This window comes from Drosophila persimilis, unplaced genomic scaffold, assembly GCF_003286085.1.
Source record: "Drosophila persimilis strain 14011-0111.01,24,50 unplaced genomic scaffold, DperRS2 tig00000885-arrow-arrow-pilon, whole genome shotgun sequence".
NCBI classification, from domain to species: domain Eukaryota; kingdom Metazoa; phylum Arthropoda; class Insecta; order Diptera; family Drosophilidae; genus Drosophila; species Drosophila persimilis.
The window spans coordinates 360,598-375,096 of NW_020825367.1; the positions used below are offsets into that span (position 1 = coordinate 360,598).

General features: G+C 44.1%; 3 protein-coding genes and 1 long non-coding RNA gene across 5 annotated transcripts; 3 read left to right on the forward strand and 1 right to left on the reverse strand.

The window, feature by feature from the left end:
- Positions 1 to 90: 90 nt before the first annotated feature.
- On the forward strand, positions 91 to 7,060 carry LOC6599580. 2 transcript variants are annotated; one of them, XM_026993791.1, is made up of 8 exons: positions 91 to 440; positions 502 to 1,609; positions 1,667 to 3,842; positions 3,927 to 4,063; positions 4,118 to 4,219; positions 5,050 to 6,680; positions 6,748 to 6,899; positions 6,983 to 7,060. In XM_026993791.1, coding segments are annotated over exons 1-8 (5,481 nt in total). In that variant the 5' UTR covers positions 91 to 266; the 3' UTR covers positions 6,984 to 7,060. The 2 variants fall into 2 exon arrangements, with proteins under 2 accessions (XP_026849592.1, XP_026849591.1); XM_026993790.1 differs by having other exon boundaries at positions 91 to 174; positions 255 to 440; positions 6,748 to 7,060.
- LOC6599579 (phosphatidate cytidylyltransferase, photoreceptor-specific) lies at positions 7,044 to 10,745 on the reverse strand. Its single transcript, XM_002024663.2, has 7 exons — positions 10,647 to 10,745; positions 9,578 to 9,702; positions 9,350 to 9,446; positions 9,106 to 9,282; positions 8,555 to 9,043; positions 8,357 to 8,488; positions 7,044 to 8,292 (listed from the first exon to the last, which is right to left on the reverse strand). The coding sequence occupies exons 1-7, from the start codon at positions 10,743 to 10,745 to the stop codon at positions 8,080 to 8,082; spliced, it is 1,332 nt and encodes a 443-aa protein (XP_002024699.1). The 3' UTR covers positions 7,044 to 8,079.
- Positions 10,746 to 12,497: 1,752 nt separating this feature from the next.
- On the forward strand, positions 12,498 to 12,938 carry LOC113566751. The gene is made up of 2 exons (XR_003409216.1): positions 12,498 to 12,572; positions 12,645 to 12,938. It is a non-coding gene; the product is annotated as an uncharacterized LOC113566751 (long non-coding RNA).
- A 797-nt stretch (positions 12,939 to 13,735) lies between these two features.
- Positions 13,736 to 14,368, forward strand: LOC6599608. The gene has a single exon (XM_002024662.2). The coding sequence runs from the start codon at positions 13,736 to 13,738 to the stop codon at positions 14,312 to 14,314; it is 579 nt and encodes a 192-aa protein (XP_002024698.2). The 3' UTR covers positions 14,315 to 14,368.
- Positions 14,369 to 14,499: the final 131 nt, after the last annotated feature.

Consider the following 14,499-nt stretch of genomic DNA (forward strand, 5'->3'; position numbering starts at 1 on the left):
ATAAAAAAATTACCTTGCAGTTGTTGGAGGGAAAACGCTAATATAATTTAAAAAGTTTAAAATTATTGAAACGTCTTTAAATAGATCTGTCGCACGAGTTCCGTGCAATTACGAATTGTGATAAGAACTGTGCCTTGGATTCTAGCCAACTTAAATTGAGGCCCGTGCGGTGTGGCAAGTATCGATAGCTCTGCAAACGGCGTTGTTTTTATGGTGCGTCTTAATGGAAATACGCTTGGGTTGCGAAATTCCAGAAAATTGTCACAATGGCCTGTTGGTACTTGGAGCACCTAAGTACTAAGGAGCGAGTGATCCTTCATAATGGAAAGAACACAATTGGACGCCACTCGACCTGCAAGATTGTGGTAACATATGCATATATATCTAGGAAGCATGTCGAGATTACAGTTAGTCCGAATGAAGTCTTAGTCAGATGCTTGGTAAGTTTAGGTGAAACATAAACCGTAATATCTATCTTCCATATACCCTTTCTCCCCGCAGAATGCTCCGAATGGTGTATATGTGAATGCCGAGGAAATTGCACAGGATGGCGCGGTTGGCGTGCCTGTACGCGAGGGGGATACAATCTGCCTGGGTTGTCCAATTCCGGAGAAGGTATCGAGAACATATGCCGTTTTCAGGTTAAAGAAAGGAGCGGACTATTCGGACCAAATTGTAATATTAAGCGATTCAGATGACTCAGCTCCTTTGCCGCCTCTAAAGCCTGCTGCTGAAATCAAAGTGGAATCTGTCGCAAGCGATAATGCTGCCCCAAATTCTGCTAGCAAAGAGACGGACAAGGGGAGTCCAACTGCATCCAGTTCACATCCGATGCTTCACTTGCCGAAGTTACCACACGTTAAACCAGAGTTGGTACAGACGGCAAGAGATATTACAAACATCTTTGGAGAGGCAGATGAGACCATTATTGACAGTGTTCTGGAGATAAATCCGTATTTGTACAATCATTTGTCCAAAGATAAGCAAGCAGTCTCAATCTCAAAGCTACACGATGGTCAAGTGATTGAGCTGGCTGAGAAGAAGGATAGCCCGGATGGTCTGCCCTGTCCTAAGCAGCCCGACCACGCGGACAGCATCAGCATGCCTCCGCCTTTTTCGCCTGCCACGTCTTTGGAGAAAATTGTTGAGGAGTACGATGAGGACATGGCCATGTCCCAGGCGGTTCTGCAAGAGATGAAGGAGGAGATGGCATTGAGCGATGGCGAGGAAAACTTTTTTGATACAAATAACAATGGAAGCCGCTCCCACGGCTCACCCTTGTCTTCCATTAATGACGACGACATCATTGTGATCACCGACAGCGATGATGATGACCTATGCAGCAAGGTGACCGACTGGTCCAACAAGCTCCTCAGCCAGAAAGCAAACGACGTCTTGTCACAGGCGTATCCCATGGCCGATTCTGATGCGGAGGATGATTTTCAATCTCAAATGAAATTCCGAAACCTACCGAAGGCGCTTCGCATGGTCGATTCCAGCGATGAGGAATCCGATCTGCTTGCCCCTCTCTTTCCCAAACGCTCCAATCCACTCCGCATTGATTCCAGCTCGGATGAGAGTGATACTTCCACCCCCACCACCCGTAAAGGTAAGTACACTATATCTTTCTCTGTCTTCTCTATTCTAATCTCACTCTTTTTCACAGCGGACAGGCTATCGTCAAAGCCATCTCCTATGCGCAGGGGCGCGAATCGCTCCAACTCCACCGAAGATGATTGCCAATTGTTCACGCGGCGCCAGCGAAAAGATCCGGACGACATCTTTCAGGGGCCAGACTTTTCTTCATCTACATATCCACAGAAGAATGATTATGATTGTAAGCTTAATGACTGGGATTTTGATAGCGTGATCTTTGGAGCCTTGAATGACGAGTCCCCCAATGAAGATCTAACCAAGAAGTCCAACATTATCCAGGGCAGAGATGAAATAGATTTAGATGTTTCTATGGAGGTTGGGCTGATGGCCCACTCAAACGTATCAATGGAGAAAGCAGACACTTCTGGGAAGGAGCTAAAGGAATCTCCATCAGTAAAGAAAGCCGCTGCGGAGCCTGCAGTTGGCAACAAAGATACCAAAAAGTCCAGAATCTCCCAAAGACGATCAACCATAGGAGCCTCTCGCGAAGACTTGGCTCAAACGTATGAAACCAAAGATAAATCGGAACCTGAAGCTTCTAACAAAAACTACACAAAGGAAAAAGAGTCTTCTGTAGAGATAGAGGTGCCATCTAAACCAAATGAAGTGGAGAAAGCTGCAGTTGAGCCTGCAGCTTCCAGTAAGGATACCAAGAAGTCTAGAATCTCCCATCGACGAAAAACCGTGTCAGGCTCTCGCGAAGACTTGGCTGGCACTTCTATAGAGAAAACCAAAGATAAAGTGGAGTCTGTAGTTTCAAACAAAAATCACGCAAAGACGAAGGGGTCTTCCATGGGAAAAGAGGTGCCATCCAAACGAAAGGAAGTTCCTAAAGTGGAGCCTGCAGTTTCACACAAAAAGTCCAGAATTTCTCGGCGCCCATCAACCATAGCCGTCTCTCGCGAAGAGTTTCTTGCCGCTTCTGGGGAGGATCCCAAAGAAACTCCTGTAGATAAAACCGAAGATCAAGTGGAGTCGGCAGTTTCCAACAAAAATGACGCGAAGGCGAAGGGATCTTCTGTGGAGAAACGAAAGGAGGATTCTAAGGTGGAGCCTGAAGAGTTTCTTGCCGCTTCTGGAGAAGAACCAAAAGAAACTCCTTCAGTAGATCAGGGCCAAGTGGAGCCTGAAGTTTCCAATAGGTCGAAAGAAAATGAGCCACCACCTAAGCCAAGCCAGGAATTTCCTCCGAAAAGAGAGCCCAATGCACGACTTCGCAGCCGTGCCACTTCGTGCTACAACGAAAGACCCCAAGACGAGCCAGATTTGGTGGCCAACATTGTCAACGGCATAGGCGTGAGGCTGATTAGGGGACCAGAAGTGATTGAGGCTCCTTCGTTGCCAAAGTGTCGCGGCAAGCTGCGCGGCGTTTCGGCTGTGCCCAAAGATAAGGTTTTGGACCGCCAGCGATTCCTTGACTATCAGGCCGATATGAATGCCAAATGGAAGGAGAAGCCCAAACCGAAGAAAACGGTAGATGACGAAACGAAGGACAAGCGTCGTGAGGCGCTCAAAAAACTGTCGGAGAAGAAGCCAGTCGAGAACACTTCCGAGCAATCGGTCAACGGAAAGAGAAAAGCCCCAACCACTGTGCCAAAAGTAAGCAATAATAATCGTGGTGCTTTCCTCACCGTGGGCATCGATGGACCGCCGCCCTCAAAGATTCCCAGCATGGACCTGCACAAGCCAAACAGGAGCCGACGTTCCACTATTGACGTTGAAAGTTTTTCACAGCAGATTCAGGCTACAGATTTTCTGCCCAGGAGAATCGGCCGTCCGCCAGAGCGTAAGGAGGCCGAGTATGCAAGAAATCAGCGAACATGCAATCGCGTCACCTTCGCCAGCATGGAGAAGGATATGGAGGAAAAGTTGAGGCTCCAGAAAATTTCGAAACGAGTGCGATTCAGCGACAAGGTTCAGATCAAATTTATCGAAGGTAGGCGTACGGCACGAGGCTCCCGCGGAGTGCACGGAAAAAAGGACACTGAGCTGCTATTCTCCAGCACGTATGACGAGAGACGTGAACGCTGGGCGCGCACTCAGGTGAACGATCTAACGTCCCACTTCGAGACCATCCTCAAGTGGGCAAATCAATGGCTGAAGCTGCGGAGTGTGGATGCCGTGGCCAATGCAGATGTTCTGAAGCCCATAGCCCTCGAGTTCGAGACCGTCAAGCAATACAAGGAGTGAGTCTGAGTCGGAGTCCAAATTCCTTTTAGTGTGTTCCAGTGTGTGGCACTAACGCTCTCTAACACCTTTTTCTCTTGCAGAATCTTTGTGCCATTGATAAAACTCGAGTTGTTGACCACAATCGAAAGGGAATACAAAGTAGGGAGGGAGTCATTTGAGGTCTGCCTGCAGTTTCCTGTTGAGGAAAAGAATTCATTTTACTGCCTGACTACGCGAGGCAAGTGCCTGAATTCTATAGATCGTCTAATTTCTAATCATCTATCTTCAATAGTGTTCACTAAACCGACAGGAAAGTATATGCTCTACACTCTATCGAGTGGAGACAAGCTCAAGGAGACGTTTGCTAACCTTCGGGAGCAAGGAACAAAAAATGGTACGTACGCTCCTTTTTAATTTTTTTTTTTACGTTGATGTGCAGTGCCTGCACCGTCAAGTGGCCCATTCGGCACGATCGTACAACCGAACCGATCGCGTGCATGCAGGAAAGATAGATGTTAGACTAATATTGGAGAGCACTTAGAACTCAATTGACTAGTATAATATCGTAGAGGGATTTCTAATCCGGTTCGTGCAAGAAATAATTCGATCTACAAAACGAAAGGGACAACGCTATAGAGTATAGAGTGGATCTAATGGAAATCGTGTCGTTTATGCAGCTCAAAAACCAGGACTATCTACGCTACGTCACCCTCGTCAAGTTGTGCACAAAAACCACACGAAGCATTCTTTAACGCCTAACTAAGGATAGAAGGTTGTTTATTAAAAGCAATCGTGTATTGGGGTTAGATGGCAATCTCACACTTGCGTACCAGTTGAGGCCGAGCAGATGAAAGGGTGACAAATATTTCCGGACTGATTCCTCGCCCCTTAACTTGAGGTCTAATATAACACCATCAAAAGAACCGCCGCATCGATCGTAAGAGGCAAACATGGGCCAGTGTCCCTATCGATGAAATTTCAGGTGTAGGTTTTGCACATAGGTGCTGCAGTTGCATGAAGTAATGAATACAGAAAAGGGGGATAGAAATAAGTTGTACACACAGGAATTCTAGTTCTTGTTGAGCCCGGACTGCACAATTTTTCGCCACGAAGTTTGAGCCCACTGCGATCAGAACCTCCAGGTGGACACATGAACGGTCACTTTTAGAAGTTTTTTACCGATCTGCCATATCTCATATCTCACCATTTCCTTACTCTTTACAGGCCATGAACTGGTTTTCGAAATCTTAAAAGACGGCATTTCTCTTGAGACATTTGAGGGGATAAAACTCTTGACTGCCCACCCTGTGGTGGACAGCTTGAGAGTGGAGCTGGGCGTCCTGCGAGCTGTCGATCAGTTGTCACGCTCGCCACTCCATCGAAAGATTATCAAGCCCGCCGAAATGCTGAAGAATGCCCATATACCCAGCTATGGAACACCGTTTGTTTTTAAGGGTTTCGCCAAGCTCAACCCTCACCAGGAGGATGTCTGCTCAAGCACGTATCAACGTGTCATAGACGATGTAAAGCCAAGCATTACGCTTATTCAGGGTCCCCCAGGCACCGGCAAATCCATGGTGATTGCGAACATCAGCTTCCAGTGTCTGTATGGAAAGGCGGTTATAAAAAGGGACCGCAAGATACTAATCTGTGCCCACTCCAACACGGCCGTCGATTCAATTGTCTACCGACTGCACAATGTGCGAGAAAACTTCAATGAAAAGGATCGTTTTCATATGCTTCGTTATGGGCTGTACGAAAAGATGAACACGCTGTCGCGCCAGTACTCGCTAGAGCATAAGTACCAGAGCGCCAGGGCTCAAAAAAGAGAATGTTTGACGCCCGAAAACAGAGCGATTCTCAAAGAGCGCTACCTTGCGTTGCAAGCGGAGCTAAACAAGATGAAGATGAGGAATCTCGATGGCACCTGGCTGTTCGATAGGTACCAGGAGAAGACGAAGCAACTGCTGAACTGGGAAGAGCAGCTCAACCCTCGATTGACACATCGCGAGGAGTACGATATTGCTCACTCTCTTATAAAGGAAGCCAACATTGTGTGCACCACACTCTCTTCGTGCGTGAAGCTGGGCAGTTTTATTAACTACTTTGATATCTGTTTAATTGACGAGGCAACACAATGCACCGAGCCCTGGACCCTGCTGCCGATGCGTTTCGGCATTCCGCACCTGGTGTTGGTGGGCGATACGCAGCAGTTGCCTGCCGTCGTGCTCTCCCAGAAGGCCGTCGACTTCGGTTTGTCTAAATCAATGTTCGATCGCATCCAGCGGAGCCTGGAGAAGCAGCAGGGGGTCCAGCCGAATGGTCATTTGTCCGTCCACACCAAGCTCTTTAGTCTGACCACGCAATACCGCATGCATCCGGAGATCTGTAAGTGGCCGAATCGCTACTTCTACGAGGATCGGCTAGTCAATGGACAGGGCCTTGATATGTTTCTTGATTCGCCCTTGATTCCCTACTCTGTTATCAACTTGAGCTTCACCAGCGACACCAGCGATCCGAAAACTCGGAGCATTAGAAACGAAGAGGAGGCTTGCTTTGTGGCCAAGCTCCTGGCAGAGATGGAAAATCATTTGCCGAGCAAAGTCTACCTCTATGGTCTGATCTCGCCGTACACCAGCCAATGCCATACCCTGAGCCAAGTCATTCCCAGTCACATGAAGATCATGCCGCCACACACTGTGGATGCCTATCAGGGCATGGAGAGCGATGTGGTCGTCATTTCGAATGCCAGGACACGCGGCACCGGTTTCCTGTCCAACTACCAGAGGCTCAATGTCGCCGTAACCAGGCCCAGGCGCTGTCTAATCATCTGCGGCAATTTCAATGATCTTCAGGTAAATGTCTGCTAAAACATTGTGATTCTGTTATCATATAGATATCCTCTTATCTGTCATCTTCCAGAGCGTGCCAATGTGGAAGAACCTGCTGGGCGATGCCCGTAAGAGAGGGGTTTACTTTGACTTAAAGCGTGAGGATGTTGCCAATCTAAAAGAGTCTTTGATGAGCAAACTATTGGTCAAGACCCCAGAGAAGGCTGATAAAGATAATTTATAGTAATAGAAAGAAAAAAAAAACAGAAAAAAGTGAGACTAATGAATTTTTTTTTTTTTGTTTTTTTTATGCATTACAATGACAGGAGGAAAATCGCAAGAAACGGTCTTCCCCCAAGAATAGAATTAAATAAACGCCATTTTCAGTTGGATTTACATTCATATTCTCATTATTTTTCATAACATTGATAGAGGACTTAAAGTTTCGATTTCTTTGTACACATAATTTCCTTAAAACATTTTCCGACCTGCCTTCTCCTTCGTATATAACAGGATTTATATATGAAACATTCTATATATATTATATATGTATGCTTTTTTGTGAAAATTGAATGAATAAAGGAACATAAAGAAATGTGAAATAAAAATGACTGGAATTCAGTTACCCAGATGGTTTTCACTCCCTACGATACGTACGAGTATATTGCACTATAAATGACAGGCATAACGGAATTGCACATCATTAGTCTTCGGTTACAGGTGGATGTATGTATGTATGGGTTCAAAAATGCGCTTCGATTATCCTAAACACTGGGTGGGTGCCTCTGCAGCTCCTCCAGCTCCATATCCTTGTCAATCTCTAAGTCATAGTAGTAGTAATAGTAAGTAAATTCACTAACAACACATGCACACGCGTACAATCGATTGTTAAATTAAATTCATAGTTCTGCTGGTTGGTTTTGCTTCGTCTTGCGTCTTTAGCTTTAGCTTAAGCTTTAAAATAATGGAATCGCTTAACAACAAATCTATATATAACTATATAGAATAGAAGGGGAGCAGCAGCACACAGAACTTAATGCCAAATCAGAATATATATAACTTAGTGGGGATGGGATGGGAAGGGCGGGGCGGGGAAGGGGAACGGGAACGGGGGGAAAATCATCTAAAATGTAGCAACAAAATCTAACGTAAACACTAAAAACATAACAATAATTATGCTCTCAATTAAAACTAGTTTATGTGGCGGCTTAAGGTGCATGCCGTATGCTTATAGATATACTATTCATATACCATTGTAGCATATATGTATATCAATATTTCTTTTACACATATAGAACGTACGACTAAAGCAAACTTGTCTGTTGTCTGTTGAATCTAAATGGGTAATGGGTAATGGATGACCGCAGAGCCCGGTCTTGTTTTCCTTTTTGTTTTTGTTTTAGTTGTTGTTTTTGTGTTTAATTTAGGTTAGCATATCGCCCAGAGAGTCCTTAAGCGATTGATAAATTTGGTATTGTTGATCTGGCTTTAGATTGTATATCTGTGTCAGGAGCTTCGCCGGCGATGGGGTTCTGATGAAGCTCGATATATAAACGTTGACAAAGGTGGCCATCAGAAACTGGCAGTCGAAGCGGTCCATGATGCCGCCATGTCCAGGAATCATGTCACCAAAGTCCTGCAAAAAAAAATTTATCCATAGTTCATTGCTTGAAACAGGTCTTGCGAGCTCAAACCCTCACCTTGATCTTAAAAGCTCTCTTAAAACCGGAAGCAAAGAACCCGCCGAAAGGTCCAATAATGGAGCTGAACAAGCTCAGAGAAATCGAGTGCCAGATATAAGGATAAACGTTCAAGGACTTGCCAATGCCAAACTTAAAACCAAAAGAGAAACACATTAAACATAAAATATTAATCTGGAGAAAGTTTGCTGTACGTACCACCTTCAGGCTGTATTCCTGCGGCGTGAACAGATAGCTGGGCACACAGCTCATTGTCATACGACCCAGTTCCTCAGAGTATTGTATGGGACATATGAAGTACTGGTAGTTGCACAGAAAATAGGAAAACAGAATGCCGAAGAGGACTGTGGCAAAACCACCACCAATGAAGCCCTCCCAGGTCTTCTTGGGGCTTAGCTTGATGAGGGGTGTGCGTCCAAAGAAGAAACCAAACACATAAGCCATGACATCATTGCAGACAATCATCGATACGGGCACAATGAACCAAATGAGACCCTCGAATATGTTCTGTATTATGAGGTAGCTCTGGGTGACGACAATCAGCAGCGAGACGTGTGTCCAGGCAAACAGGCTAAACTGTTTGATGTAATACTTCTTCACAAGCGACAGCACAAACCAAACAAAGCCAATGATGTACAGGGCGAACGAAAGGAAGCGATGGTAGGTCACCAGAAACTTGAGATATTCCTGCAAGGGGATTTACCATTGGGATGAGCCATTTCTAAAATATAAAAGGCTGCCTTTCTTACCACACGATTGATGACCACGCCGAAGTAATCAACCAGATTCTCGCCATAGAAGAAGTAATTGGATGTAAGCAGAAAGTACCAAGAGAGACTGCGGAACCAGGGAAGTCCGTGTATGCGATAAACTTGGTAGCCAATCGAGATGATCTCCTGAAAGCACTTCACCTGCACTAGCAAAGTCTGAACAAGGGAAAGCAAATAATAATTTAGTTTGATTCTCTTCCACGGCAAAGGCCATTGAACCCACCGTGATCATCAAGGCCAGCGGGCCGCCGTAGATGATCAATGCGAAGCCACAAATCATAATCCATGTGAATATGCCGCGAATGACCCAGTTCTTCCAACTACCAAATGGAAAAACTATTATTATTATTTGTAATTATCAAAATATTTGCCACCCCACCCACTTTCCGCCGACTGCAGCCAGCTGTGGGGCAAATGTATTTTTGGAAATGATTCGAAATTCTTCACATACCGATCGGGTAAATCCTTGAGTGCCGAATCCAATAGCTCTGGTGTCTTGTCCGTGCCCTGGGGTAGATTCTTGGCCAGCTCTTCAACGAACTTCTCCTCGGGAATTTTCTCCTCCTCAGAGTCCACCTGCGGACCGGGAAACCAATTAGAATTGCAATTTGTCTGGTTAAATGGCCCCTCGGGGCAGGGGGTGAAGCTTATACATTTTAACGAGGTGCCGTTCAAAGTCCAAAATATATACTACTGCTATATACCCATAATCAGAATATCAGCCAACGATATGCCGCCATTTATCCAAGACACACACACACGCACAAACACAGAAAAATTGTGGGATTTTCGGTGGCGTGTTTTGTTTGGTGCCAAATTATTGATAAGAAGCCATGTGGGGGGAAGGGAAAGAAGGTTCGCTTATCAGAGAGACGGAAAAAAGCCGGAACCATTGCAGAAAGCATACGGGGCGCAACGGGGCGACCTCTCTCTTAAGGGGTGGGCGCTTCCGTAATGGCTGGAATCCACTATAATTGGATTTGCACGAAATAATGGCGTTACATTGCTTCCACGCGGTGGATGGGGGTGGTAGTAGGGGGTTGGGGTCTAAGTTATTGGTTTTTCGCCTGCTGGCCTGCGCTCTCAATCGGTCTCTCTCTCTGTCACCCCTGCGACCAAGGTGTATTAATACCAAGTGAGACACTCTGCCAGAGGGCGCTCTCTGAAGGGATAATATATTTCAACCGTATTTTTTTTTTGCATGCTGAGAAAGTAACAAAAGACCAGAGAAAATAGATAGATCAAGAGAGCGGGAAGTTCCCACCTCACATAGATGCACCCTAATTGCGCCCACCTGATTTTGCGTCAGAGAATAACAAAACACACACACAACGCACCCAACAGATGTGTGTACATACATTTCTACTGGTATGGGTATACACACATTTGTTTCTTATGTTTTTTTCTTTGCGCTCCAATGAATTATGCAAATGGAATGGGGAACGAGGCAAGGAATTGCTCTGCTCCACATAGGAGTCATTGCCTGGGCATCAGTAGCAGTCAGCTAATTGGACACTTACATGGTCTGAAGAATCAGCTGCAGACGAGTGCCGTTTCACAGAATCAGATTGACCAGCAGCCTCACCGAGGCCCTCCTTTCTGCGTCGCACTTCGGCCATTATTCTATTTTCACCGTATGCCGCAATTGATTTCGGTATTGACTTCACTTCGCACAAGCAATTTCAATTGCACTTGCAGTCCGCGTCTATTCGTAGTCACAAAAAAAATATTTTAGTTGTCAGTCAGAGTCTTCTCGTTCAAAAAATGTAGAAGCAGTGTGACGGATTTATTGATAAAATATACGGTCCGACCCTCAGAAATATACCAAAATATACTGTCTCATTTGAAAAATATACCGTAAATGTACAGACAAATTCAAGTTATATTTTACATATTCCTCGTTTTTGATATTACGTCGAAGATTACTAGCTAGATAGAACCCTCAGTCCTGCCCACATAATTTCATCCAATTAATGGATCAATTTTCTACTTGACTGGCTTATTAAAATTTTGGTTCCTCAACAACAATATAACGTCTCGTATGATGAAAACCCGAAGTTAGCCCACTTAAGCCCCCTTTATTTAAACAGTTCAATGACTTGAGGTAAATAGCGGAAAATATTACTGATTGTAAATTCTTCTTTTAGATCTATGCCATCTTTGCTCTGAAGTTAAAAAAACAGCACGATATCTTTCAACTGAACGTCGCTAAAATGAGGCAATTCTAATTATTTTCGGTGGAAAATTAAAATAACCCCTTGGCTTATAAGCGGTTAATCGTTCTCCATCAAGGATCGGAAACCATATTGCTTAATTTTGATGTTCCGTCAAATATTATTAGCTATATAAAAAAAAATTGCCCACATAATTTTATCGAATTAATAAACCTATTTTCTAATTGACTGGCTTATTGTAAACATTTGCTTTAGTTGGATTTAGTCTAAAAAAAGGTTTTAGCAAAAATTTGTAGAAATAGCATTTCTACACGGCTTCTACATTGGTTCAATGGACAAGAGGGTGAGTCCATAACGCGACTTGAAATATACTAGAAAATACTATGAAAAGTATACCACTTACAAGGTGTCTGACGTAGACATGGTGACGTAAAATATACGGTCTGACCCTTAGAAACATACCAAAAGATACCGGCTCATTTTAAAAATATACCGATGTAAGACCGAAATTAACCCACTTAACCCCCTTCTATTTATGCGAACATCTTGAGTGAAACCGCGAAAAATAATTTTATATGCAGATTCTTCTTATGCTTTCTTCTCTCTACTTAACAAAAAAAAGATGCATTGATGCATTGTACCTGAATGCCTAGAAGTCTTTAACTTTTACACCCTTCGTGGATATATATTTATACACCCCTTGGGTGGGGTCAAAATGGGGTTAATTGGTTAGCAGAATATTGTGCTAAGACAAAGATTTTGCTAAATTGCGAAGAGAGAGAAGGACAAGAAGTTTTATATGAAAAGGTTGCTAATCTTGAAAAGGTGCATCTGGATTTGACAACGGAAAATTCGGACTTATGCGATACTGCTGAGAAGAGGGAGGATGTCAAGAAAATTAATTTTCTTGGCCTGCTCATGTTTTTGGCACCGTTGTGGCGGTAATATTTTTTGTTAATTTTGGCAAAGTATTACATGCATTGCTTATAAGTATAAGCAAGCTAAAAATCCATTTTCATTCGATTTTGAGTATATGTCATAGAAAATTCCACAAAATTACAGAAATCCATCATGTCATGCAGAAACAAAATTAAAATGGCGCTTTCAGTGGCGGCCTAACAACCGATTTTTTTCAAATTTTCTTTCGATAAGTCGGTTTGATATGTAAAACAAAATCGTATAGGTAAAATGTTCTCCTTTTGAACACAGGCCGACTTGGACGGAACAATATTTTTTCGCGTCTAATTTTACAATTCAAAAAAGCCGCATTTGGTGAGTTATTTGTTTTGTATTTGATTCTCACACTTCTATTTACGTTCCTGTACGGTTCTGCATTTACTTTAGATACGTTTCCATGGAGGAAATATGCAGAGTTTGCATGGGTTCCCATGCATTCGGACCGTTCACAAACATTTTTGTGGAGCGCCAAGAACTTGTCATTACCATTGCTGTAATGATTGAAGATGTTACCGGGTACCAGGTTCGGCGGGGGGACTCGCTACCAGAAGTCGTATGCCCGCCCTGTCTTCACGATGCAGAGAATGCTTTTAGGCTTGTGAGAACCTGTAAGCAGAACGAAAAACTCCATTTCTCACGAATGGAGCAGAATAAAGAAGAAGACATATCTTGCGACCAGACCACCTGCTCGAGTGCATTTATAAAAAAATATGAACTTACCAAACACACCAGTACGCACACGGGCGAAATCCCTAAAAATGCTCCGCCTGCTCGAATGGATTTGTGAAAAGATATTCACTTTAAAGACACACCCGTACGCACGCTGGTGATCTATTTCCAAAGACACACAGCGAGAGTGAACGTAATTTCTAGTTTGTACTCATTAAGATAATAAAAAAATCATTGAATTCAATAATGTCTCGATACGTTTACTCTCTTTATATAGCAAACACATACAAATTCATAATACTATACTATACACATTCTAATGGTCTCAGGGAGCAGATCAGCTTACTGAAAAATCATCTGTTTCCAGCCCACGCACCAGGTTCCCTGCTCAGCACCGATAATATTGAACTGGAAAACAGCCTGCGTCTTGGAGACAATACCGACGGGTAGAAGAGATTAAACTTTCTTTAACAATTGAGCTATTTTTCCATTATCACTGCCTGTATTGGGAGTGGATGCACCAGGTGCACCTACTGTTTCAGCTTGTCCCCCACAAAGAAGTCAACTATAAGGTTTTCGGTGTTCTCCGGCACGCAGGCGTAGCGCGTATTGGCTGCTTTAAGCACTTCATCATGACCAGTAAATTGCTTGGGCTCCCGGCCGATTCATATGGCCATTATTACTTGTGGTGTTAAAAACGGCCATCTTCAACACTGCTTCCGATACATATCGGCGGAAAACGAGAAGAAAAAACAGTAAGTCCATGTATGTTTTGAAAGAATTAAATAATATAGTATATTCCATAGCTGATGGCAGATAAATCAGGCGAACAGGCGCCCGAGGCTCAGGGGCGGATCTGCGGCATGAGCAACCATACGCTTAAGACTCCCAACGTAACAATTAATGATTCGAAAATGCTAAAATTTGCACGCAAAATGAATCCGGATCTGCGGCACGAGACGCCGATCTGCATGGAGTGTTTCAGGAGCCTTGTCAAGGTCTACAGCAAGAAGAATCAGGGGAATAAAACTTCCACCTCTTTGGATCCAAACAAGAGCATTAGCGGGGATACACACAAAACTAGCGCAGCGCACCTGAATATTGCTTCAGAAACGGCCATCTCGCAGCTCTGTGGCCTGGGAACGCACTTGCTGATGCTCCCTAAAACCACAATTAAGGATGATTCGGGATTGCTCGGAGTTGCTCGCTACGTCAATCCCGAAATGCGAAGTGCGACGCCGGTCTGCATGGAGTGCTTCAAGAGTCTTGAGAAGTTGTACAAGATGAAGCTGCAATATGCCCGGAAGTATCGCACAAAAAAGGTGGACGACACCCTCGACGTTTCGGACGTGAGCTCAGAAAGTCTCGACGACTCTCTTAATTTGTAGCATTTTCATTTCTTTATATCATTACAAATACATATCCACAATTCGACCCTAAAATGGATGGGAAATCGAAACCTTGTCTAAACTTTCTACCCAGTTTGTCGTCAGGGGCACCCTACTGCTGCCCCGTTTAGACAGGCCTTAATCGTCTTAAGAAACTTTCCAACACTTGCCACCGGCGTCACTGC